Raw genomic sequence first — 25,295 nt, forward strand, 5'->3', positions numbered from 1 at the left:
TAGGAGCTATAAATACTAAAGAAACTTCAGCAATTTTGGATCTTGCTAAAAATTTAAAGCTGAGTCTTTTAAGTTTGTTCCCTGCTGATGGCTGGAAACATCGTTACCTACCACAATTTCCCGACGAGCCATAAGAATTGCAAAGTTGGTGAGGTGACTGCAAGCACACGTTGTATGAGTTTTATTTGTGTCAACCAGTTTGCAGCCTTGAGTTGACCAGTATCCCATCATAGTCCTCTCTGAGTAGTTCCAGAAGGAACAATTTGCATTGAAATAATTGTCAGGCTGGGAGATAAAAGGATAACACAAAATGAGGATTTTACACACTAAGATGGCAGTAACAATCGTTTAATATGTGTAAAGGGTAATTCAGATTAAACTTTGCATGTTTCGGACAATAAAGTTTTTCATCAGCAAAATTGTGGACTGTGTTGCACAGGGAAGACATCTAGTTTAAAAGGGACTTTATAGTCCGAAGCACTCTGAAGTGTAGTCTCAATTACTGTAGACCCAATTTTAAACAATTACAATTACCATCTTACGATTTTATGCATGGACGGTACATTATAGCTATTTTTGCTTTCTGGAAAGTTAGGACTGTGAATTTATTCTGAAGATATTTTTTCCTGTAATTGACAATTTAAAAATAGGATTTTTTTCCTTTGATTCTCACCTTTGGTCAGGCCAAAGTCATGTGAACAGATATCACAAAAAAGTTCACTCTTCAATGCCTATCTACTTTGATGAAAATCAATCCAACCAGATTTATAAAAACAGGCAAAATGAGAGGAAAATCTAACCATATTTTCGTTATCACAGTAGTGATTGTTTACTTTCCCCACATTGAGACATGAAAAGAGAAAGGGCCAAACTTAAGACCAAAGAAGCACATCAAATACAATACCATGAAGAAAATATACATAAATTTAAAGTAAAACAAACCAAGATACCATACTTTATTCTTTGCTGAATAAATGAAATTTAAACAATTTGTATAGGTTTCCATAATTTGGTCCAAAATTAATGTATAAAAAAAAGTGTCAATAAAACTTACTACATCAAACCATCAAGAATCTTAACAGTTATTTTCTACCCTTCTACTAAGGTAAGAGTTAATTTTCAGTTAGAAACAAATTAGTCATTTACATTTTCATGCTGATGACTGAATTAGCTTTCATTAAGAATACACTTAAGTTCTAATAATCACTGAACCAGCCTCATTTAATTTTATGTTCATAGACTTAACTTGTGTCTCTGACCTAGTCCAACATTTAAAATTCAAATGGAAAAAAAAAGGTTATTTTTCTGCATTGCTTTTCTCTCCTGCTGATTTTATGACCTTCCCATTAATTCATTAGCATAACTCACATCAATGTGCTCCAGTGTGAAATGCACGGGATCAGTCAGGTACACCCGGCTCGACTCCTTGTTGATGGAGGCCGCGATGACGTGGGAGTTGACGGCGATTGTGCTGTTCCGCCCCGCCAAGTCACTGCCTAACTTTATGGTTGCATTTTCAGTACTGAGGAAACGACCCAAACTTTTGTAAATAATGAAAACCAGTTTTGCTAACCCTACAAAAGAAAAAAAAAGCCCATCATCACGCCACAGAGGTCTACAGAAAGACAGCAACCTGTGCTATATTGACAATCAAGCATCAGTAAACTGAGAGGTATTTTCAGGCTATGGATTTGAAGAAAAATGACCAGGTACCCATGATAATCTAGAAAAAGCCACAGAGCAGCTTTGTTGTGTTTTGTTTTGATGTTTTAACCAGGTAATGTAGGTTTTATAAAAGTTAATGGTGTTCCACTGCTCCGTGCCCGAGGCTCACCGTTCCTGCTGTTCTGTTTCATGGTGCGTGCAGAGAGCTGAATCCAATTGCCTCCTTTACCAGCCTGAGGAAATCTCAAGTCCTGCACCTGGCCCTCAGTAGAGAGCACTGCAACATCCAAAACTGAGCAGATCAGAGAGAAAAAAAAAAGAAGCGTTAAAAAAGGAGAATGCAGAGAAAGTCTCTTGGCCAGATTACAATATGCCAGACGACAATCTTTCCCCCCAGTCTTTATTTAGTTTTCTCACATGGCTGTCTGTAAGGCAGATTTGTGCTGCATGCTTCAATCACACAGACTTAGCTTCTTTAACTAAATCTAGTGCACACTGCTAAAATGACAGCACTCCAGTAGTGATAACGACATCAAACCTTGTTCAAATTTGTGCCCACAAAACATCCAGTTAAAGATACCACACGTGTTGCAGTAAAATGCTAGTTCTGAAGATCTTAATGTCTATGCAGTATCCTCTGCTGACAAATTTAGAACTTTAAGTATTGATTTAGATATAAAGTTTTTTAAACAGTCAGCAAAAAATACCTAAGTGGTATGCCATGTATTTAGCTAAATCAGTATACACAGCTAAAAATTATTTCTGATTTTTTCCTAAATCTAATTCTGTATATTTATAGGAAACCATTTTATTAGCTCTGCTAAGAAACATTTAAATTGGAAAATCAGATGCCACTCAGCCATCCTTAAGCATTACTTTTATAACACACTGTATATTGGGAAACTTTCATGGGATTACCACTGAATGCTGGATTTCCTTGGATAGATAAAATCATATAGGTGAGAGTGGACAATTGGCTGACAAAATCTGTGTTATATTAAACCAGACTAGCTGCAGGTCTGAACTATAGACTGACAAAAGGTATGAAATTAGGAAATGCCTTCTCTTTCTCCAAGCCATACATATATATGTGCACCAGGAATTCAGTCTTGCATGGCATCAGGAAAGAGTTATTATGACATGAAGACAGCTTATCACAAGAAGTAATATTCAGAGTCTAGTCGGCTCCATGGAACTGCTTGTGTACGTCCCGAGGCAGACCTATGATTCTACCCACATTCCTTCAAAACAACTGGTGCAGTTCCTTTGATAACAGACTGTAAGACTTTTCCCCATACTTTCCCAGTATCTTCCTACTCAATTAAAAACCAGGCAGAATCATCTTCTACAGTTACAAATATGCAGACACTGAAACGTGAAAAGTCTCATTTCTGCAGTCTATTCCAAGTCTCTATCTTTGTACTCTGCATATTAGCAGACTTTCAGGTTCCTTGTACCTCACTGAGACTACATTAATCTCTGTAAGAAGTCAAAGGAATTTTAATTTTATGCATAGCAATGATTTTTGCTTTAACACATCCTTCGCAACAATATTTGCACATCTCTAATACCAAACCCCTTCATTTCTCTGTCACCACTTAAATTCTAAATTACGCTCCAACTATCTCCAGCTATTCTGCAGTCTCTGGAGCATAGCTATTCTGCATTATGGGAGATGTAGTTCACTGAACACATTTTCACCTGAAGGCAGTCATGTTTAATATAAACATTTGGCCTACACTGAGTGCCTAAAATATTTAACTGGCACAGTGCATTGCAAAAAGGAAATTTAAATTCATCAGGAACAGTTTGCATTTAACAGAAAAGTATTTTCTGCAGCTCTACAGAAAGCAGTTACCTCTAAAAAATCCATACGCTGCCTTTTAAGTACTCTTCATATCCATACATTCTGCTAATGATTTTTCAGTGATGAATCAACTTTGCAACATCAACTACTTTCCATTTTTTACCGTACTAATGACACTAAAGAATAAGGCTAATTTCAAAGAACCAAACAAGAAAGGTGTGTTTTCCCCACTTTGGAGCGCTCACCTTTCCATCAAACGTTGCACAGCTCAGCCTTCAGAAAGTATGTCGCTATCTGGACTATTCTTTCCTCCTTTTGTGTAAAGCAATACACAGCACTTTAACTTATGCTTGAAAAGAAGTTTACTTACCAATATTTTCTGTGGGCATTGAGACTCTACTTGGTTCTACAAGATTATCAGCCAAGACAAAAGCCCCTTCTTCTAATGTATCAAGTAACATTGTTGCTGCGTGGGCTTGCTCTGAAGAATTCATGTCCTTCCAGGACTCCAGAGCTTCAGGCCTGAGCAAGTTGTCCACTGTATCCACAACTGCCTGCATTCATTAGAAAACTATCATTAGGTCTGAAGCCCTAGGCAGCTGGGGAAAATTTCCAATGTTATATGGCAACAATTATAATACTTAACTGTCAGAATGATTTACTGTGATTTAATGGCACTAGAACACTATTTTCAACATTAAAATATTTTCCATCCTCTTGTTGGATTAGCATGAATAGAAGCGCAGCTAGCCACTAGCACTGTGTGGTCTCTAAGCGGTAAACATGCAAATTTGACTTGTTTTGTATCAGATATAAGCATGGTATTATTAATGTGCTGAAAAATGTAAAAATAAATGCCAGAAGTCTTGCCAGAAGCTTTAATCTTAATGTCAAAATGTATAAATTCGATTTAAAAATACTAATGCCAAAATTAGCACTCTGCAGTTTAGGCTAAAATGACGATAATACTCCTCTGGGAACAGAGCCCTGCCAGTGCAGCCACAGCACCATAAACTACTTGTCTATGACAAACTGCCTTCTTTATTACAGGAGGCATGAAATGAAGCTGACTCAGTGGATATAAATTAGCCCTGGCTACTCTCACTCCCCCTCCTGTTCCTGTACCTGTTCATAGATACTTAGAAGGATTACCAACTCCCATTCCTGCACAAAGGTCAGTTACAAAAGGAAATCAATAAAGCAAACAAGATGTCCACTGACCGTCCCTGTTCTCAGTGATGGCAAAACTGTAAAGCTGAATAAAAGCTGGTATTTTAAAAATTTTTACTTGTAACAACTCTATCATCATGTTTGAAGCTTCACTGAGCTGCATATAAGGTAACAATAATAAGGAAGAAGAAGAATTCAGTGACATGATTACGTTATTTTACAAAATAATCCAATCAGAGTAATCAGTTAATCAATTGAAGGCAGGCTTTTACATTAATGCATAACGTTGGTGTGCACTGAGTATGCTGTGCACTGAGTACACCAGGCACTGCTGTAACACCCTGTTTACTCTGTCCCATTTACCTGCTCCTAATGTGTCATTAAGCATATATATAATTTGTTTGATCAATTTAAAAGCATTGGAAATGGAAACAGAACACATCATACAAACAGAAAGATGTCAGTCTGGAATACTATATTGTGCAAACGAATAGGAAAACTTGGTCAAGGCTATTGTCAGAGCAAGATTAATTAGCCTAATCCATTTTAATATCCTCTTTCTGTCTGCATTGTGAGCCACCACGACCTTCCTGGCAGGTGGAAGGTACTTCGAAGTGGCATTAAAGCCTTTTTTCTTTCTCTAATGGGAGACAGAATAGTCAAAATGCTCACACTGATACTGCTGCAGCCATTAACTGGAGTGGAACAGAAATTGGTCTGCAGAGGCCAGATTCATTAGTCACTAAGAAATACAGATTGGAGCCTCTAATCTGAGGTACAAATGAATCCTCTGTCACAAAGTGGGAACTTGCTTCATTTGCATAGTGTAAGTCAGCTTTTGATTTGTAATTTCAAGAGGTTTATTAGTCTTATCTAAGCAGAGAAGCCCATTTGAGACCTACAGAAAATGACACCAGTTGGAAATTAAGGTTCTGCTCTGGTTTCTCATGTATTGCCATATAGCGCTGACGGTATGCATTCATTGATACGACATGCTTTTCGTTTATTATGGGATAACCTAACTCTGCATTTTCCTTGTGGAAAGTCATCACCAGTCCATTAATATTTCTGAAGCACTTCTCCTCTCAGACAAAGGCAAATGGGTGGGAAAACCCCACAGCCCCTGTGACACAGCTGTTGGAGGAGCCCCGTTACCGAAAAAAAATCCCGCTCTTCTTATGATCCTATTTAGCAACAAAAAGGAAGCAGAAAAACCCACTCTACTCAAACCATATCTGCTGGATTACCCTTTACTGGTAAAAAAAAATTCTAATAACCTATTACAATTGTTATTATTATTAGAGAAATTAATTTCTTTCCACATATTTGTCTCTTTTTTCCAAATTTCTGTATAACTGGACATCTCCCATCCATTTCAGGGCTTTAGGATAAAAGACAGAAGTGCCCTGTACAGAGAAATCACTTTTCAGTAAGAGTGTGAATTGTTTTATTGTGTTGTAAAGTATTTCAAAATTCTTTCCAAAAATAATTCTTACATTTCATCTCAGAGGGTACAAGTCAAAATCAGTATTTTAAGAGAAGTTTTGAAAAAATGTGCAGTAAACTCTTTCAGAGCCAGGCATGTCTGTTCAAGGACTTTTTTCTCCCCTTCATAGGAGTGAGGTGGCATTGCTGGCATTGTACTGCAGAAAAGGAGCTGGCCACTGTAGGCAACCATTCTACAGCTGATGAAAGGAACTCGAAATCAGGCAGCAATGTGTTACACGCCTTCTGTATAGCCTGGTTAATGGGACACATGCCAGACATTTTACTAGCGAAGTTAGAGAAATGTTTTCTTTGCTTTGTATCCTCAAGTCACTGAATTGTAACAATTCTTAAAACTGTAAGAAAGAGTGATTTTACTAGGCATAAGAATACACACAAAGCAAGCTATATAATGTACATTTTTCACGCAAGCAAACTAACTCTAAACAGTCTTTGATATAAAATTCTACCAAGCTGAAGTAATTTCTTTGAGTTGCCAGCTTTTTTCCCCTACCCAAAATTTTATTACAAGAGAGATGTTACTTCCAATTCAGACAATAATCCTTTCTGCTCTTTTAGTTTTGAACAAGTTAAGGTACAAGAGGTATGAACTTTGATCTTAATTTTTTTTTTCTGAGTGTTATACCTGTGCAAAGCCAACATTTGTAAAGTTGATATGGGGCACAATACACATTTATCAAAGACTGAAATACATAGGATCATGCAGCAAGATGATAAAGCGTGGCAGGTTGCTGAAGCAGGGAGAAAGCAGGGTGACAGCACAGGAGATATACCTTAAGGTAAGCCCTGCACGTCTTCTCTCGTTTTTGGAGCTTTTTAATAAGGAAAAAGAAAATCAGAAGTTAGAAAGATTCTGGAAAACTTCAGAAAGAGAAAAAAAAATACTCTGGTGTTTCAAATCCCGATTCTGAATGATAGCCTGGACATTAATCTAGTTTCTCTCCATGATGACTACAAAAAAACATCACACAGGAAATGTTTTTTCCCAACTGTGGTTTAAGCCCAGCTGGCAACCAAATACCACACAGCCGCTTGCTCATTTGCTCACCAGCAGGATTGGGGAAAGAATCACAAGGGTAAAACTGAGAAAATCCATGAGTTGATATAAACACAGTTCAATAGGTGAAACAAAAGCCGCGCATGAAAACAAAATAAACCAGGGAATTAATTCACTGCTTCCCATGGGCAAGCAGGTGTTCAGCCATTCCCAGGAAAGCCAAGCTCCATCACATGTAATGGTTACTTGGGAAGACAAACACCATTACTTCAAAGTCCCCCACTTCTTCCTAATTTCCACCAGCTTTATATGCTGAGTATGATGTCACATGGTCTGGAATACCCCTTTGGTCAGGTGGACTCAGCTGTGTTCCCATGCACTCCCAAATTCCTTGTCAGTTTGGCAGTATGAAAAGAAGAAAAGGCCTTGATGCTGTGAAAGTGCTGCTCAGCATTAACAAAAACATCTTTATATTATCAAAGATATCAAAGGTATATTTCAGCACAAATCTGAAACGTAGCCCCACACGAGCCACTGTGAAGAAAATTAACTCTACCCCAGCCAAAAGCAGCACAGCAACAAAGGTTGTCTAGATTCAGGTGTCTAGGTATCTTTTGCCCAAATGGTGGGATTTGTACGAAAAGGTCGAAGGAAAATATCTGTGTGTGGGCACTTGATCTGTCTCTGGGGAAACTATTTTAAGGGCAGCTAGGGACTGTAAATAAAACTATTGCCAAAATAACAGAGAAGTGCATGGATATCTCTCTCTAAAGGAGGATGAAAAAATATTTTGTCTGTGGCTTGCTGACTAGGCTGACGCAAGGAAGAGGCTGAGAAACACAGCATTTCCTCTGAGAAAAAGAGGAAAGGTAATAACACTGTAATTTGTATTTAAACCACAAAGACACATTTTCTCCGAAATGTTTCTTGGAACATGTTTCCAGAGAAAACATTAGTTCACGTTTTAGATATGTGTAGTAAGGCATTTTTATAAAGATCAATTATAAGTCATGTTGGTGTCTTTAGAAGTCTAAGAAAGTGCTATTATTCTGCAGGAAGTTTGATTAAAATAAAACCCTACACCTATGCAGAATCCCACTGATTTTATTACATGTTCAGGGTTAAAAGGATCACTGGATAAACATGGTGAATTGTTACAGAATTTTTGAGAGCTAATACTCATTTCCCTCACACTAGTTATAATGCATTCCAGATTTTAATATGGGACACAGCTATGTATTTTAGGACCAGTCAGCTATTGTGAATTATATCTTATTCCCTAAAGAAGGTAATTACAACTTTCCGCTGTGTATTTACTGCTGTTTTCTCTCATATGCTTATTCCAGAACTATACACATGCAGGAAAAAAGTATAGATTAATATTTCTGAAAGGGAAAAAATACAAAACCCAAGAGCAATTGTTATCCCAGCAGGAGGAGGTAATGAGAGGTGTGTACCTTGTTATAACTCCTTCCAGCAGAGTCTTTTTCACTGGGCCGTAGTTCCTGAAGCTGCGCATCTAAAATGTCCACGAGCTGTTCCATCAGCCTTACTGATGAACTAACATCGCCAGCAAAGACTGGTCCTTTGGTGTGTTTAGCCAGCTCATTGGCCAGACTAGCAGCATTTTCTCCACTTCTGATCTGAAATGACAGTTTATATTATCTCAGCAGGGTCCCTTGTTCTGCTTGGGGCTCCTAATTCCAATTCCCTGTGTACCTTTGCTGTGGTGAAATAACCATTTGCACATATATTGAAATCTGTAACTAATTGAGACCAATAACATTCTCTTTATCTCAGAAGATTAAAGGTTCTTAGATCCGTGACACACAAAAGCAGTTCTTAACAGCCATCAAAACCAGAAATCTGAGCGGGACTTTTGGGCTCGATCTTCTATTCATCCTCACTTTTATTTTACTGCCATTATCAGACAGTAAGAAATCTGTTTGTTCATACCAGTGATTGAGGCATTTGAAAGTCAAGTAGCCTTGTACTGACAACAAATTATCCAGTTTTCATAAACTTTTTAAATCTCAGTAGGGAAGGAAAACACAGAAAGTGGTTCTGTGCTCTAATCCCACTGTTATCAATGCACTCATTGACAAAAATCTATTTATTACAGTGTAATTTTTACTGAAAAAAAAACCCCTTGCCATAAAGCACAGGTTTTGCTGTGTGATTTATAGTATTTGATTTTTGAAGCAAATATTGCTCTCGCTCTTTGAAAACAAGCAAAGCCACTTTGTTTTAAATAGTGATGAGAACATGTAATCACAAATTCAACAGAAGAATTTCAAGAGGGCATTCTAAAACACACATAAGAACCAAACTGTTGGCCAGTGCTTTGCACATGGAGTACACATAAATCCTTCTACTTTTAATGAACACAGAGTAATAAGGACAGTTTCAACAAACTGAATTATTAATGCTCAGAGTTAAAATCCTTAATCACCAGTGTACGCCAGATTAAAAGGTTTCAACCAACCTTCTGAGCCAGCTGATTTACCCAGTGTGAGGTACAGTTGCTAAGATCAGGGCCTTTGGGGTTCCACATTCCCGTTAAGACAACGCAGAGATACGAGGCAGTTCCTACAACAGATGTAGAAAACTACAGTGAAATGGAAACCATTCTTCTGCACGCATTCAGGAAATTGGCTTCACTGTCCTCCTAAACAACATTAAATTCTGAATGCTGCTAATGGTAGTACTTGACAACAATTGACAAAACTTAAGGAAATAATGTAGATTACAAAGAGCAATAAAAAAAGTCAGTGAAAAGTACCAGACGTTTTCTGCAAATAAACAAAAAGCCCTTGATTTTTCCTGGAGCTCACCCAGAGGGGAGTTCATAATGAGAATGGCAGCTGTAATCATATTTCACAATAGTCCTCAAGCAATGCCCTAAAATTTGACCTGGATTCTCAAAAGTGCAAGTGCAAGGTAATTCTGTGGCTACGCTCAAGTGACATTTGCAGATTATAACTTGACCATTGCCTGTAGATACTGCATTCTCTGGGTAACAAAAAATCATGTGACAGCCTGAGATTAAAAAAATATTCCTCATGAGAGTGCTGCACATTATTTTTGAAATGTGTGCTTGAAATCAAGATATATTTTTAAAGGCAATACCTCGTGTTCCTTTGGGACAAGGGCGTTCGACCATCATTCCTCTTTGTGTTTGGGGCCAGCTAATCCCCCTGGCCTCAGTCGGTTCACAGAATCTCTCTGGCAAAGGGAAAAAACTTGTCACGGGAGGAATTTTGGTTGTGGAAACTGGTGGCGGTGGTTTGGGTCCTCTGCTTCCTTCCTTTGTTCCTCCAGCTAATGTTGTGCTTACAGGACCTTTCTGTGACGTAGTGCTAGTGGTTGACACTGTGGTTTTGTAAAGCTCTGCTGAAGAAGTTATTGTCACTGCTGTGGTAGGCACTGCACAGGGAAAAATCAGAGTAATAACAAAGTAAATTACTTCAGCATTATATATAAGAAAAGTTATTTAAAACTTATTTATGCAGCTTTAAAGGATTCTCTGGTGTCTCCTTTCCTTTATCTTAATATTACTCATTGCTATTCTGGGTGTTTAAGATATAACTTTGACTGACTTTTTTTGGGTGTTTTTTTTTATTCCCAGCTCACACTGTTACGATGTTTCAGCACATTCTCCAAATAATCTCTTCTGTAATAAAAATTGATAGTTACATTTCTAAAAGCTTAAAGGCATACTAGTGAGTTATCAGTACATAACAAACACGCTCAAAGCAATTAAAGATTACTTAATCACATTTGCAGCAGGAACAACTCAATAGACAGAATAATTTGAATCAGTGTGCCATGAAAAATGTAGTCCAGCTTTAACAACAAAGGCAGTGGGCTGTAACTAACAAGACCATTTTTGAAAAACAGACCCCAAAACTTCAAGTCACCCAGTACACACCTTCCAGGGCAATAATTATGATAACATCTTCCTACCCAGCAGTCATTCTGCTTGAGAGAACTGCAGCACGCCTGATTAGCTCCAAACAGAGGCTGCACCCAGCAGGTACGTGTTGTTCTCCTCTTTGAACATCTGGGGCCTTAACATCCTTTTTTGATAAAGCAGGTATGAAGACACAACTCATACAAGCCCATGGCAAAGACTGAGGTTTCCTCTTTTATGAAACACCAGGACAGGCTGAGGCCAAATCACTCCAGCTCAGGATGTGCAGCTGCTCCTGCACTGACCCACAGCAGGAACTCATGGCTGGAGCTGCTGAGGTACAGCCCAAGCCATGCCAGGGTTTTCAAGCTTTGGAGAGATAGTAAAAGTTAATGCTAGTGGAGTCTGGAATGCCTGTGCAACACCTTCACATGTATATTGAGAAACAATGCAAGTGAGCAAAGTAACTGCAACAGTTATCATTATTTCCAAATCTTCATTAGTGTTCAAAATGCTTCACAGGCACAGAAAAGTACAGATCGTTGTGCTGAGAACAAATATGCTCATGAAAAGTATTTTTTGCATTTTTCTTCCACTTTTTTTCTTGTTCTGCTAGGCCCTTGAACTCTGACTTACTGGAAAATAAAGCTTCTCTAAATTAAATCATATATAAAATAAAACCAAAAAAAGAGCAGTCTCACTTTTTTCAGCAGTTGTTTTGTAAGTTAGTGTTTTGAATAATATTAAACCTCAGTAGTTCAGAAAATAATTTTCTCAAAACCCTTTCTCAATTATGTTTCATTTATATTAAGAGGTTTAAAATATTAGTTTATCTTTTTATTTTCACATGAAGTTAGGGTGGAGTTTTTGAGCATCATGATCTGTTTTTCAAGACTAAAGGCAGATACCTGCTTTTCATCCCTCTCCTGCTCACAAATGAGGAACTTCTGCAGAGCCTGTGTAATTGTGCTGAACTTGTGATATAGCCAGCTACTATTGAAACCCTCAGATCTGTCCTGCAAGTGCTTGCCTGACATCTTGTGAAACTTATCTAATTTTGTTTTGATTACAATGCATCCAGCCTTCTAGTGCTTCCCCAATTAACATTTGTCAAAAGCATTTGCAATCATTTGCACAAGTATCAAACAAGGCCTGCTGAATCAGGTCCTTGGGAAGAGGGAGCTCGTGGGGATGAAAAATGATGCAGGGGACAACCAATTATTACAATCCATCCCCTAATACACTCTGCTAATTAATATATATTTAATCATCAAAATATGTATTAGCATTATTGCAATTACTACTCAAACCCTGTCATGTTTAGGACAGTTTTGTCTCAGGAGCAAAATATCACTTTTAGAATTCGCAAAAACACTTTGAAATTCAGCAGTGGGGGAACAATTTTCAGAAAATATTTGGTGTTGCACCCTGAGCTAAAATAATTCTGCTGTCATTACACAACTTTAGTTAGTACAATTTTTGTGCTATCCATTAAAATCAATTTCAAAGCCTATCACCTATGATTCAAAAATGACCTGCATAGCACGGTAGTACTACATACTTAGAAATATATTAGTAATCCCACATTGTAGGAGAAAGACTTTAAACCACCTCTCTCAAAAAACTGAAAAAAATTGCAGACAACTTCTAAGACCTTTTCTCTTTAATCAAATTTTAAAAAAGAAGTCAGCATATTTAAGACTGCATCAGGAAACTTCAGACAGTGCTGGAAGTCTGGGAAAGAAGGTGGTTGAAAAATAAGAAACAACTCAACACATCAAGGAATATATCTAGCTTGTAGAAGGCAGGTCATTTTGTCTTTAATGACCTGTGCTAACTTAATCTGCTTGGCCATTCTCCTGAGCTGCAAGAAGACACATGACAGCTGCCACCACCTGATGTGTCTCGTTCTGAAAGCTGAGGGCGGTGGCATATGCGGGCTCCCATGCACTGCCTTGCAGAGCACTTTGCCAGTATAAGATAATGGCAGTGATGATTAATAGGCTGCAACTGAGAAAAACAAACTCCATGTCAAGGTTATTAACCTATTGTTCTAAGCAGTAGGGTGAAGATATGTAGTTTTTGTCCAACTCCAAAAAAGCCACTTTTACAATGCAAGATTCTATTTTGACTTTTTGACTAGGCTTGATATGCTGAGGAGAAAACCGAAACCTCTTTTGCCTCCTTTTTTTATTAAGAATAGGTGCTTCTTATTATCAGTTGAAGACAGTCTTATTAAAATTAAGAAAATAAGAGAAAAGAGCAGTAAGAAGTAAACCCAAAGACTCAAACTGAGGCATAATTAATTTACATTTGTTTCATGCAGTTCTTAGCAGCTGATTTAAACAGTTATGTATCCTATCTGTTACTAAAAATGAAGACACCACTGGAGTAAAACTTAACACCTGTTTAACAGTGTGATGTCTATAAAAAACTTAATTGCTGTAGGACAGCAGGGGAATAGTAACTTTCTTTCCCCAACTGACAGTGAAGAGCAGATTTAGAGAAGGCCCACAAGCTATCTAGTATTCCTTGCCAACAGGTTTTTATTCTAAGCAGGCATGAAACAAGCTTTTAAAAAAAACCTAAACCAAGCTAAATCAAAAATATCCCCGCCTAAAATACAACTCTGACCTTAGATTTACAATTGTGTTAAAATGCCCAGATGATGTGCCACTTCTGAAAATACTAATGGTTTCATTCTCACCTCTGGAATCCAGGTCATTTGAGAAATCAGCTGCATGGATTTTTCAGTTAAATGTATGTTGTTATAGGTATTTCAATTTATTCGGACACATGAAAATCTATGTGCCCACCTTTATTCTCAAAAGGGGTCATACATGGAGAAGCTATGTAAAGCAACAGGGATCAGAAACCAGTGCAGATCACAGTTTTCCGGCCTTCTGCTTATTACTGCTCTGTACCTGTTTTCATGCTTCAGTGAATAGCAGGGACGGTACTAAGAGTCACCTAATTACCTATAGGTCCCAGCTATTATGTTAGCCAGTACTCTATTGACCCTGCCAAATCCCATTCAATTGAAAGTGAAATGTTTACACAGCCATTTATTATCATCTGAAAATGATAACAAATGTGACAAAAAAATTAGCAAAATACCTGTGGTTAAGAAACGTGCTATCTGGTCCCCATTATATTGTCTTTACTTGTACAACCACTTTTTCATTTATCTTTAGTCTATTAGATTTGATATACCAGTACAGACCCAATTTACTTAATTTGCTGCATGGCTTTATTGTAGATTCTTGGTGTTGCACTAGTTCCCTATTACTTCAAGCCCTTGGTGATGCTACTTTCTGAGTTTCTGTTCTGTCCACACTCACAATATCCGTGTCTTCCTGCAGTGATCCAATAATACTTAATGATGGGTATCAGGGTACAAAAGGGGAGAAAACTTCAGTCTGAACAGTTAGCACAAATTGGGATGAGTGTAGATGAAATCTCCTCCTAATGCACTAACACAGAACAAAAGGATTTATCTTCTTTTTGTTACCAAGGAAACCTTACAATGTAATACTCATATTCACTTCTTAGATGGAAAATTCCCTCATTCTTCTTAGTCTTTTAACTTAAAATTCCTTTAAAAATTCCTATTTCAGCAAGGATTCATTTGGACCCTTGGTACCTCCTGTAGAAAGAATGTAACTGGATATATCCACTAAATTTACCAAGGATATACTCTGGTACGTCTCATTTTTTTCAGTGGCTTTTTGCAAGGCCTGATGTATTTTATTTAATTTTTAAATTAGGTTTGATTTTTAAATGCCTTTTACACTTAACCTTATAAAACATGCTCTTCTGCAACATCTGAGTGGTACTTGACAGCTGTAGCTCTGAAAACCATTTCTACATCTATACCAGAGATGCACCAGCTGCAGGCTGAATGTTTTACATGTAGCATTGTCTTGGCAGACACCTTGCAAATGCATTGTCTTGGCAGACACAAGCAGTGCAGAAACAGGAGGACCCCTTGCAAACGCAGCTGGGGCATTTGCTCAGCATCAGATGTGCAGACGTGGAGCTCAGGGACATGGTTCAGTGGTGGACTCGGCAGGGTGAGCTTTATGGTTGGACTTAATGATCCTTTCCATCATTCTATGATACATCTGTGTACTATAATTTCCAAGAGAAGCAAGAAGAAAAAATAACATAAAAAGAATGAGGTTAAGGGAGGCATTTTAAGGGCAGCAGACCCCATTGTCTGAGTACTAAAGCAGTAGCCTGTCTGCAGCACCTACAGTTTTAGAAATCTGAAGAGTTTCTCCTGAAGATTAAGAAAATAAGGATAGATGGAAAGTTGCAAGAAGAGAAGATGGTGTAGCTGTGCAGCAAGAACAAGGTCGACATTAGGTTAATTGCAGTGGTATTTCAGAGGTTTCAAAAGAGAGATTTAAAAATGAAAGAGACAACAAAGAAAACAAAGCCAGGAGTTTCAGGACATGGATGAGCCCAAGTTTTGGCCCTGGAGCAAATGTGAGGCGAAAGTGCGACTCAAGTATGACAAATTTGTCTTTCAGATAGGAAGACTGGTGTTTTTGAAGCACTCAGTAGCTGGACATTGCGGTGTATACAAAAACTTAATAGCCAAGACAGATAGGGAAAAAAATAAAAATCAGTGTGTGTCTTATCTATCATTATTTCTCACATAGCAACGGAGAGAACACAGATTACTGAGTCTTCCACAATGGTCCCAAGTTAACCATTTGAAAAGAAAAGGCCATGACTTCCAATTTTGAGACACTGACCTTGTGACACCATTAAATACTTGATATTAAAGTACTGTTGCAAAGGACACTAAAAGAAGGTTCTTGTGTTAGGTGATGTACAGAATGTTATCGTAACTCCTATGTTGTTGAGTAGACTGTTAAGAAATCCGAGTTGACCACAAAAAAACCAAACCAAATCAGAATTAAAGAAGCACAAAAATGCCCTTCATCGTGTGCTTAAAAGCTGATATAATTCTATATGAGATAAAAAATCTAAATGCGTATTACACATATAGATCCTTTATGTAATAGTCAAAAGACTGAGCTTCAATTTATACAGACTTTATGCTGAAACAAAGAAGAACTGGAAATATAATAGAAATAAATATAAAAGTAGATACTGTACAGAATTTCTCCTTACTCTTACAGCAGTACATCTCAAGGACAATTATGTTAGATAATTTTTCCTTCCATTTAGTAGTTTCTAACTACAGGCAATTGGCTTAGGCAAAAGAGGAAATGACCTGAAACATATTCTTAGATCTGCTATGTACATACCCATACAAAATTAAAATATTGGGTATTGGCTTTATCTAAGGAAAAATAGGGTGTGAATATATGCATCATATGCTCAAGTAAAATGAGTGTCTTCATATGGTTTCTATATTTTAAAAAGACCAGAATCAAAAGATATCTACTGATGTCCTAACGCATTTAAAACCCAAACTCATAACTTACTCAAATATTTCTTCTCTGTCTTCATGGGTGAATGGGCACACGGCTCAGAGGAGAGGCAAGCACCCTGCAGTGTGCCCTGGACCCATTTTTGCCTCGGTCTGGTTGGAATAAACTATTTCTGCTCCTGCCTTGCATGCCAGCAAGGAACCCAGGAACAGAAAAGGGTGCTGGTGGATACCCAGATCTGGTTTTGAGAGCAGATGGGATGTGGCCAGCACATGCACTGTAACTTAAGATCTTAGAGACTCTCTCATAATAAAAACATCATGAAATGTCTTACTGGAGACCTTGGAGGTTTACTAAAGCAAAGGAAGGATTCCACAAAGCCTTTTCTCTCCCTGCTTTTCCTTTACACTTTTCCTTCTATGCAATGACTTAAAGATTAGCTTTTTCACAGCAGCTGCCTGAACTGCAAAAGCTACTTAGAGCCTGCACCTCCATTTTCTCCTCTTAGTTTTAAAGCTCTGAAGAATTTAGAATGCATTTTTGTCTCAATTGAACTGAATGGAAAGTGACATGCATGAGAATGTACAAAATGAAAGCTATAATTTTTTTTTAATTACATAGGTGGTTTATCTCTCTGCTAAGAGCAACCCCAAAGCCTCCCTGAGGAATGGACTTGCTCGATGTACAGAGAGCAAAGCTGGCCAGTTCCCCGAGCACCTGGAACCTGCCTGAGCCTGGCCATATATTGCCAGGGAGGTCTGCAAGAGACTGGACAGATCACCCTTGGCTCTGGAGAGCACTAATGTATTGGTTCTATACCGCCCTGTTCTGCTGCCTCATACGCAGTTTTGTACCTGGAAAAGCTATATGTGTGTTGCCATAATTGCGTGCATATTACAGTTTGCACTGCTGTGCATGAATCAGCTTTGCTGAAGCACGACAGCTACTTTTCATGTGGAGAAGCCATTATTATTACTTTTTTGAAGCAGAAATAATGGCTGCCAAACATGCATAGCACTTAGATGAGAGAAATGAAGTATTACCTTCATTGCTAAAGCAGCTTATCAACATTCTGTTCCTTGCTGCATACATCTTCTGCCACAGAGCATTTCTCCTGGTATTTACTCTCCTCTGTAGATGTAGATGTATGTGGCTGTGCCTGTTCATGTCATTTTTAGGGATTTCTGAGACCTAAAGACCTCTGTTTTTCCTTTTGACAGTTAGTATCTTCCCTTTTAGGTAGTAGCTCTAACTTCTACTGAGCTGAAATGCAATTGTAAGTGACTTACTGAGAAATCCACTAAAAAGATGTCAGACAATCTTGTCTAACCCGACATTAGAAACTGTGCAAATAAGGCTGCGGAAAAGTACTTATTCTTGGTATTGCATGTTAACCCCACACGTCTCCTCTGGGACCTCCCAGCACACACTGCTCTCCACTGCTGGCGCCAAGAAGTTAAAAGGTCTGCATGTATGCTGTAATCAATTCAGAAGCAGGTAATACCGAGCGGATGGGAACAGGCTTTGGGCTCAGCATGAAGCAACTCCAACTCAGTTTAGCTCTAGGAGTCAAACTGACTGATGGTATAAAGTAAATAATTCCCCAACTCATTCTCAAACATAGAAAAGCTACACACTTGATTCATAAAAAAAAAAAAATAAAAAAAGGTAAAAGATAAAAAGAATAGCACGAGCCTGTAAACCAAATAAAGTAATTCTATTTCTCTTCACAGGTTCTGTAAATTTGTCTTGCACTGCTGTAATGCTGTACAGCTCAGCATGGTGCAGACAAACAACCCATCCTTGCCTTTGTGCCATGAGCTAAATCTCAGACTAAAAATATTGTAACATATTTCTGTGAACGGAAACACAAAGAGATCAAAAAGGAGAAAGAAAAGAAATTCTTACCTTGGGCAGGATCAGGTGGGCCAAACTCCAAAGAGTATCGCAGAATGAAGTTGTTATTCCACACATACAGCTGATTGTCTCTAGGGTTGTAATCCACTGCGGCGATGTACTGGTACTGATTGGGAAAAGGAATGTCCACGTGCTCGCCTCTGCTTAACCTGGTGTTGTAGATGTAATCGATGGCACTCCTGCCGGTCTCGCTCTCGTTGTCCTGATACACTGACCGCACCACGTACAGGACACCACATATCATGAAAGCATTGGATGCTGCCCGCTTGTCGTAGGTTGTTTCCCAGGTGGCTTCAAAGCGCAGAGTGTAGGGGTTCAGCTGGCTAATTACTATCATCCCGTTGTTTTGCTCCGTAGCATAAATTACCCACAAGCCATTTTCATCAACTGCCAAGTCAATATCAGTCTTTCCCCCCCATCGGTATGGAGAGGTGTCATGGTAATTAGCATAATTGATTATGGCCTCTCCACTCTTAATTCTAGTCCTCAAGTCAAATTTTACTATGTTGCGAGTTCTCTCCTTGTTGAAAAAGACAGCACCGTCATACACTACAAATCCAGTACCATCCACTCGGTTTGGGAGTTTGTACGTCGTCTGCTGGCGTCCGTTTTGGAAGTCCTCTAAAGAAGCATATTCTATCAAAGTATCGGTGCGATACGGAGTCCATGGCATGAAGTATATTTTATCTGCAGCCTGGAGAGGGTCTTTGCACCAAGCACCTGCTTTTTGTTCAGCTTCATATAAATACGGCGAGTCCACAATTGCTTTCAACGTCCCCGGGCAAACAAAAACTAACAGTCACAGAGAGAAGTAAGACAAGAATTACGTCAAATTAAGACCGTCTCATAATAAAAATTTAAAATAAAAAGAAAAAAATAAAAAGGTAGGTAAATCATAATGACTGTGTCAGGAAGAAAAAAAAATCAATTTAATTTGCACTAGATTATACCTTATGTTATAATTAATGCAATTATCACCCTTTATCATCCACTTTTCTTAAAGTTACCATGTTCTTGCTGTACCAGTGTGGAAAGTGGATGGGAACTGTTTTCACTAGTACAGACCAAGGCTCAATGGCATACACAGACAGCTGAAAATGTAGAGCTACTCTTGCATTTTCATTTCAGACTTTTAGTGAGTACACATTAACTCTCCAGAGCTTTTAACTGGTGTGCAGCAGTGTGCTAGGTCATTTCAGTCCAAAAAAAATCACATCAACTTGTTTAGAACTTTAAGAAGTGGTGAGGCTGAAAAAGGAGGTGCCTCGATTAAAAATAAAGGAACAAAACAAATCATCAGGTATATAGAGAAAGCAATTAGGAGCAGAGAAAACAAAACACAACCAAAGCAATGAATGAAACAGACCAGGAAACCCTGTAACCATGGCATGCTATGGAGAGGGTTCTGGAAGCCAGGCAAGATGACACTTGATTAACAAGAATTTACCCAAGGGTGAGAGAAAGAGAGGGAAAGAAAGACAAAGAGAAAGGGAGAGAAAAAAGCAAGGGAGTCTTCCCTCCAGCCCAAGTACTTCAGACACTATACCCCGCCACCTACTTTAAGCAGCCAAGTCACTTTTTTGCAAACAGTCGACTTCTTTATGAGGTGTACTTATGAGATCCTGCTGATTATCATAATATAAGAGTGTTGTGGGGAGGGGAAGGGAAGAGGTTAACATCCATAAGGCACATAACAAGGAGCTGGGGTTTGGACTGTATACGTTATTTACCTTTTTGCTCCACTTCTATTTTAAGCATCGGAAGAAAAATAAAAAAGTGCAAGGAAAAAAGAAAGAAGATTAACATAAATTGACTATTAGTCTAAAAGATTAAATTAGTAACAGACGCTAAATATAGGGAGAATAAGAACTGCACTATATTGGATAAAGAGAAACAGACAACAGGATAACCTAGCAGGAGAGAGATTCTACGGTTACACAAATGAACATGGATCAATCATTTTAGTAGATTAAGGAGGGAATACAGATTTGCTGGCATGTAGTTTCACTTAGTGAACCTGAATAAATAATGAATTTCTTTACTAGTACATGCTATACACACTCTTCTTCTTCTAAAAGTATAATGCTAATGAAGTTGTTTTATAAGCAACATATGAATTTATCATATATGTGCAAGTGCACATATACATATTATATTAATTAGATAATTAGAAATAAAAAATTCACTATATTAATTATATAGGTTTGCATATGTGAATATTAAACCTCCCCCCGTCTTTGTCCCAGACATTTCCCTGCTTTTCTTTCTTATAAGGAAAGCAGCTTGCACACTTCGGCTCTCCTTAGGCTTTATTCTATTTGTTTTCCTGAATGTTTATCTTGAGACCTTTTGCCACTTCTTAGTCTATAACTGCAAAACCAGACTAGAAGGAATAAGCAAAAACATCTAGAAAAAAAGAAGCAAAAGCACAGTAAGCAAGAGGAAAAGAGAAGAAAAAATTAACAATTAGCTCATTCAGATATTCTCCAGCATCATCGATTAAGCCCGAAACAGCAAGCTAGTATGCAAGGACAGCCATATTGTTTAAAACAAACATCCATCCTGCCACCATACACAGAAGACATAAACCGAAGCCAATTAACAAAGTTATATTACTATAGCAATTTTTCCCTCAGGAAGTTTTAAGGAAGTTACAGAAAGATATATAGCTGAAGCCCAGCTAGTAAATAGCTTTTCAATAATTATTTGCAATAAAACCTATTTCATATACACTGTGGCCTTTGAAGCATCCTCCCTTGGTTTCATAAAATGACCTGGAAAATGACAGATGTACCAATCTGTGTAACAGTAGCTGCTGATACCAGGGAAGTGTATCAAAACTATTTGCACAGCTATTACATTTTCAGTATTACAGTATTAGCCTGAAGAATGCCTTTGTATGTTTCATATAAAGTTTGGATTTTCAGTTTCATTTAATAAAATTACATATGATTATTTTGAAAGTGATATTGGCTGATCTGATCTAGTGTTTCATCAGGAAACAATTTCATAACTTTACAGGGGAACCAGAGGGGGTTAATATTTTCAAAATGAACAGTAGTTTTCCTAGCCTTTGTACTGTTATACATCTTTAGGTAAAATACTTGCTTTTCTGCAATTTGTAATTCTGGAGTTATTCAAGTAAACAGAAGATATATTCTGAGGTAAATTCTTGGGTTTCACCATTAGTATTAATGACTTTCACATGATTCTGTTTGTAAACTTCTATGCATGTGCTTATTTCTCACCAAAGAGCAATATTGATATTCTATCTGCTTAGAATTAGTAATAGGAGAGGGGGGGAAAAATAGGGATAACTAAAATCATTACCGGCATGTCTGCTCTGCAAGCACTGGTGTACAACAGCTGTACATTTTTCAGGGACAGATGGGCTTATTGAAATAAAAAAATGCTGCAAAGTCCAATCAATACAAACAGAGAGAGAATAAAACACTTTAAAATGTTTTCTATTGAATTCCTGACTCCAAAATAGGCTTAAAATAAAAATGCACAGATGTACAAAATGGCACTTTTGATGTTCTTCTTTATAAAATGGCTGACTTCTGTTAGTCAAAGTGTCAACATACATTGTGCAGCATAAGTGAGAGAAATGTCAAGTGCAGTACTCTCAATTTCTTTGTAATTTAATCGATAACACTCTTATTTCAGGACAAAGCAATGCCTATAAAATTTGTCTGGAATTTTTGTTGGAGATCCAACTGAGTATCTGAAAAGTTGTTTTGTTGAGGTTTTTTTTTTTGTTTACACTTTGAGATGCAAAGAAGTAAGCTTTTATTAAATACTTTCAAACTTAATTAAATTGACAAAATTAAGTACTTTCAAATGAGTAAAGCAGACATGTATTTTTGGAGGCCAGCAAAACATAGAGGAGCTGATAAACTGCATTTTGTACAAGGGTGACAGCAACTCCAGTGCGTAAGAACTCCCACCTTTCACCACAAAACCTATTATGACTGCTGTTTTTCATCTCTCGTGGACTGAAAGCTACCACAGTGAGTACTGCAAATTTTTCAGTCTTGCAGTAGCTGAAGATGAAATTCAGAAAAAGTAAGAACCATAAATTAACTTTGGTTAGAAGTGTTGTGATCACTGAACTCCCTTCCTGGGCCCACAAAAGCTTATCCTACATTCCTAATGAGTCTCTTACACTGAGACAGCTGCTATTTGTAAATCTAATAATTTCAGTCATTCTGTAAATGTAAATATAGAGCACTGGAATAAGCAAGGAAATAAAACTTTAGACTTGATAGCTGGAGTTTACCAGGCATCAAAAGAAGAGACTTGGAAAAATAACAGGATAGGCTTTTTGGGAAAGGGAAGAAAGACGGTCAACAATCAAAATGGCTACTGAAGCACAATGTGATTTGAAATCAACCTTCAAAACTTATTTTAGTAACTGGCAATCTTTTGATGACTGGTGGTAATGACAGGTGATGCCTCTTACAGTTCTGGAATTGGGCAGTGTCATCACTGTACATGCTGCAGTTGACAAACTCCAAAACTTATAGACTTTGAAAAACAGGAAAGTATCCCGAACCCTGAATTATGATAGACACAGAATTACAGAGTTCAAAGGGTAGGCCAATGCAATTGACAGTAAATAAAAAATAAACACTTTAAAATTAGAGTAACTACAAGTTAGAGTACAGGGTAGGCCGCGCTGTTGCACTATACTTCTGAAACTGGAAAAGAAAAGATTCCTGGAGACAGCAATACCCAATCAGTAGAACATATCCACACTTCTCTTCCTAAAACAGCATAAGAAATTATGTTTGAACATTATTTGCATTACATTTTTTCCTTTATGAGCTAGCCTACTGGAACTGGAAACATTAACTTCTTGTCACTTGACTGACCTCATGGTTTGGAATCAGATGCACTGCCCTCTTTTCTGAGAATTTGGGAATGAAAATAGTGCTAAAGCAGAAGTGGTCTTTGTGGAACAAAACTTTGGTTAGATTGGGGTAAGACATCACTCCTCAAAAGTGGCACGAGAAGAACAGTTACAACAAGCCACCAATACTACACACAAGAGGAATGGTACTAGGGATCACTGTTTGCAGTAGGCTTCCAAACCTACAAATGGTACAGGGAAAAAAATCAGCAAGCAACCATTTCACAATGACACAGCAGAAATGAAGAAAAACAGATGATCTGTGCTTGGCCTTTGACAACAGTGAAGGTTCAGTGCAGTGAAGCAATACAGAGCAGTATTTCAGTTTCAGAATTCTAAATTTTGCAGGAGACAGTATGGACAGTTTTGACATAGCTTTGCTTATGCCAGAACTCATTTCCTTCCTTTTTCAATATATACTGTCACCACAGTGTTTTTGCATCTCAGACTTGGCCTGTTTCCTGTACCAACAGAAAATACGACTTTGGTTAAGGATTACTGCAGATCAAGAAATTCACGCTTAATAATAACTCAAGGGAATGATCAGTGCACTGCTCAAATTCCATTGCAAGCACAGCTATTTCTCTGTTGAGTTACGGGACGAGAGAGAAGTCACTGCAAAGAATGACCTTACAAGAAAGCAAAACCAGTTAAAAGTGTCGAATCTGCAGAACTTTCACGATTGTGCACAAATATCAATAAAAAAAAGCATTAATTATTACAAGGAAATAAGAAGTATGTCTAAAGCTACTGAACTTTGGCATTACAAATAATATTGTACAAAACTGCTGAAGTAGCCATACCTTCACATTTTTCTATCTCAATATCATTTCACTATTTTCTTTGATTTCAGTGAAAAACTCTATTTTAGTAGCTGATTCAAGGCACAACTGATATTTTGTCTTGAAATTAAAAGCGAACTTTTCTTTCTCACTCTTTTCCCCTCTGCTTTTAAAGAACACAGTGTGAGTACCTTATTAATGAATTATTCACTCTGAATATGCATTCATTTATAACGAAGCACAAAATCCTTTTACAATGTCCCCCAACTGGGTCACTTGCCTCTGAATGTCAGTGCTGGGTTTTGCTGTGCACCCAAAGTCACCACAGCAGCAGGTAGCCTTTCAAGTAGATCATGATTAAAATTGAAGTCAATTCCTGCTTTACAAGTCTGTGAGCCAAGCCAATTTGTCAGCAACTGGTTGCGGGCAAAAGTACAAATTTCTATCTGGTCTATTGAATAGCTAATTTGAGTTTGTTTTCTGGAAAAACAGTAGCCTTAAAAGCCAAACACTTAAGAACACAGACAGACACTTGGCCAGCATCACACCATGGCTTCCTTCCACACTTTGTGAAGCTAATTGGAGGCCCTAGTCTGCAAGTGCTTTGCATGCATAATGGGTCCATGGGCCATAAACATATGCTTCTTTTCCATGTAACAGCACTCCCGCTTCAATTGTGAGGGCCAGAGGAAGTGAGCAAGAATAAAAAGATTATACTTACTGTAAGGAACACATTCATACTGAACTTCTAGATATTTGTATGTTCCAGGACAAGGATCAGGAAACACATCTGACCCAGTAACTACTATACACTGTGTTCGGTTGTTGCACCTGTAATTGGAAAAGAAAGCAAGCTAATTAATTTAAAATTACATTTAATTTGCGAGTTCATACTAAAGGACTACATTCAGTGCTAACTCTCTTCACACTTGGGCAGTTCAATCCATAAGACAACAAAGTTAATTAATACTAATTAGCCAAAGTCCAAAAGAAGGCTTCAGGACAATATTTTAGTTCAGGCTTTATACTTTTAAATTTGGAGATTGATGTTATCTTAACTGTCCCCATTGGTAGAGATAGCTGTACCAAGTACCAAGTTTATACTGATTTGATACTACTGTTCAAAAATATGAAAACAAAATGCAGAGATGATATAATTGAAAAAATGTGCAATTTTGAATAATGTATAGTAACAACACTGAGTAATTCCTTCCG

At 37.7% G+C, this 25,295-nt stretch overlaps 1 protein-coding gene across 19 annotated transcripts in view; it reads right to left on the reverse strand.

Moving 5' to 3' along the window:
• The window catches only part of ADGRL2 (adhesion G protein-coupled receptor L2), a 176,984-nt gene that overhangs the window by 28,519 nt on the left and 123,170 nt on the right, over positions 1–25,295 (reverse strand). For 10 of the 19 annotated variants that reach the window (XM_017729996.1, XM_017730004.1, XM_017729993.1 and 7 more), the window contains exons 4-14: positions 24,802–24,911; positions 20,114–20,128; positions 18,375–19,175; positions 10,275–10,571; positions 9,631–9,734; positions 8,603–8,788; positions 6,922–6,960; positions 3,843–4,026; positions 1,835–1,957; positions 1,369–1,574; positions 112–285 (exon numbers count right to left, since the gene is read on the reverse strand). In XM_017729996.1, the coding sequence (XP_017585485.1) occupies positions 112–285; positions 1,369–1,574; positions 1,835–1,957; positions 3,843–4,026; positions 6,922–6,960; positions 8,603–8,788; positions 9,631–9,734; positions 10,275–10,571; positions 18,375–19,175; positions 20,114–20,128; positions 24,802–24,911 (2,239 nt within the window). The remainder of the gene's footprint in view (positions 1–111; positions 286–1,368; positions 1,575–1,834; positions 1,958–3,842; positions 4,027–6,921; positions 6,961–8,602; positions 8,789–9,630; positions 9,735–10,274; positions 10,572–18,374; positions 19,176–20,113; positions 20,129–24,801; positions 24,912–25,295) is intronic. The other 9 variants (XM_017729997.1, XM_017730010.1, XM_017730000.1 and 6 more) reach the window with 3 other exon arrangements.

This window comes from Corvus brachyrhynchos, unplaced genomic scaffold (genome assembly GCF_000691975.1).
Source record: "Corvus brachyrhynchos isolate BGI_N302 unplaced genomic scaffold, ASM69197v1 scaffold101, whole genome shotgun sequence".
In the NCBI taxonomy this organism is placed as follows: domain Eukaryota; kingdom Metazoa; phylum Chordata; class Aves; order Passeriformes; family Corvidae; genus Corvus; species Corvus brachyrhynchos.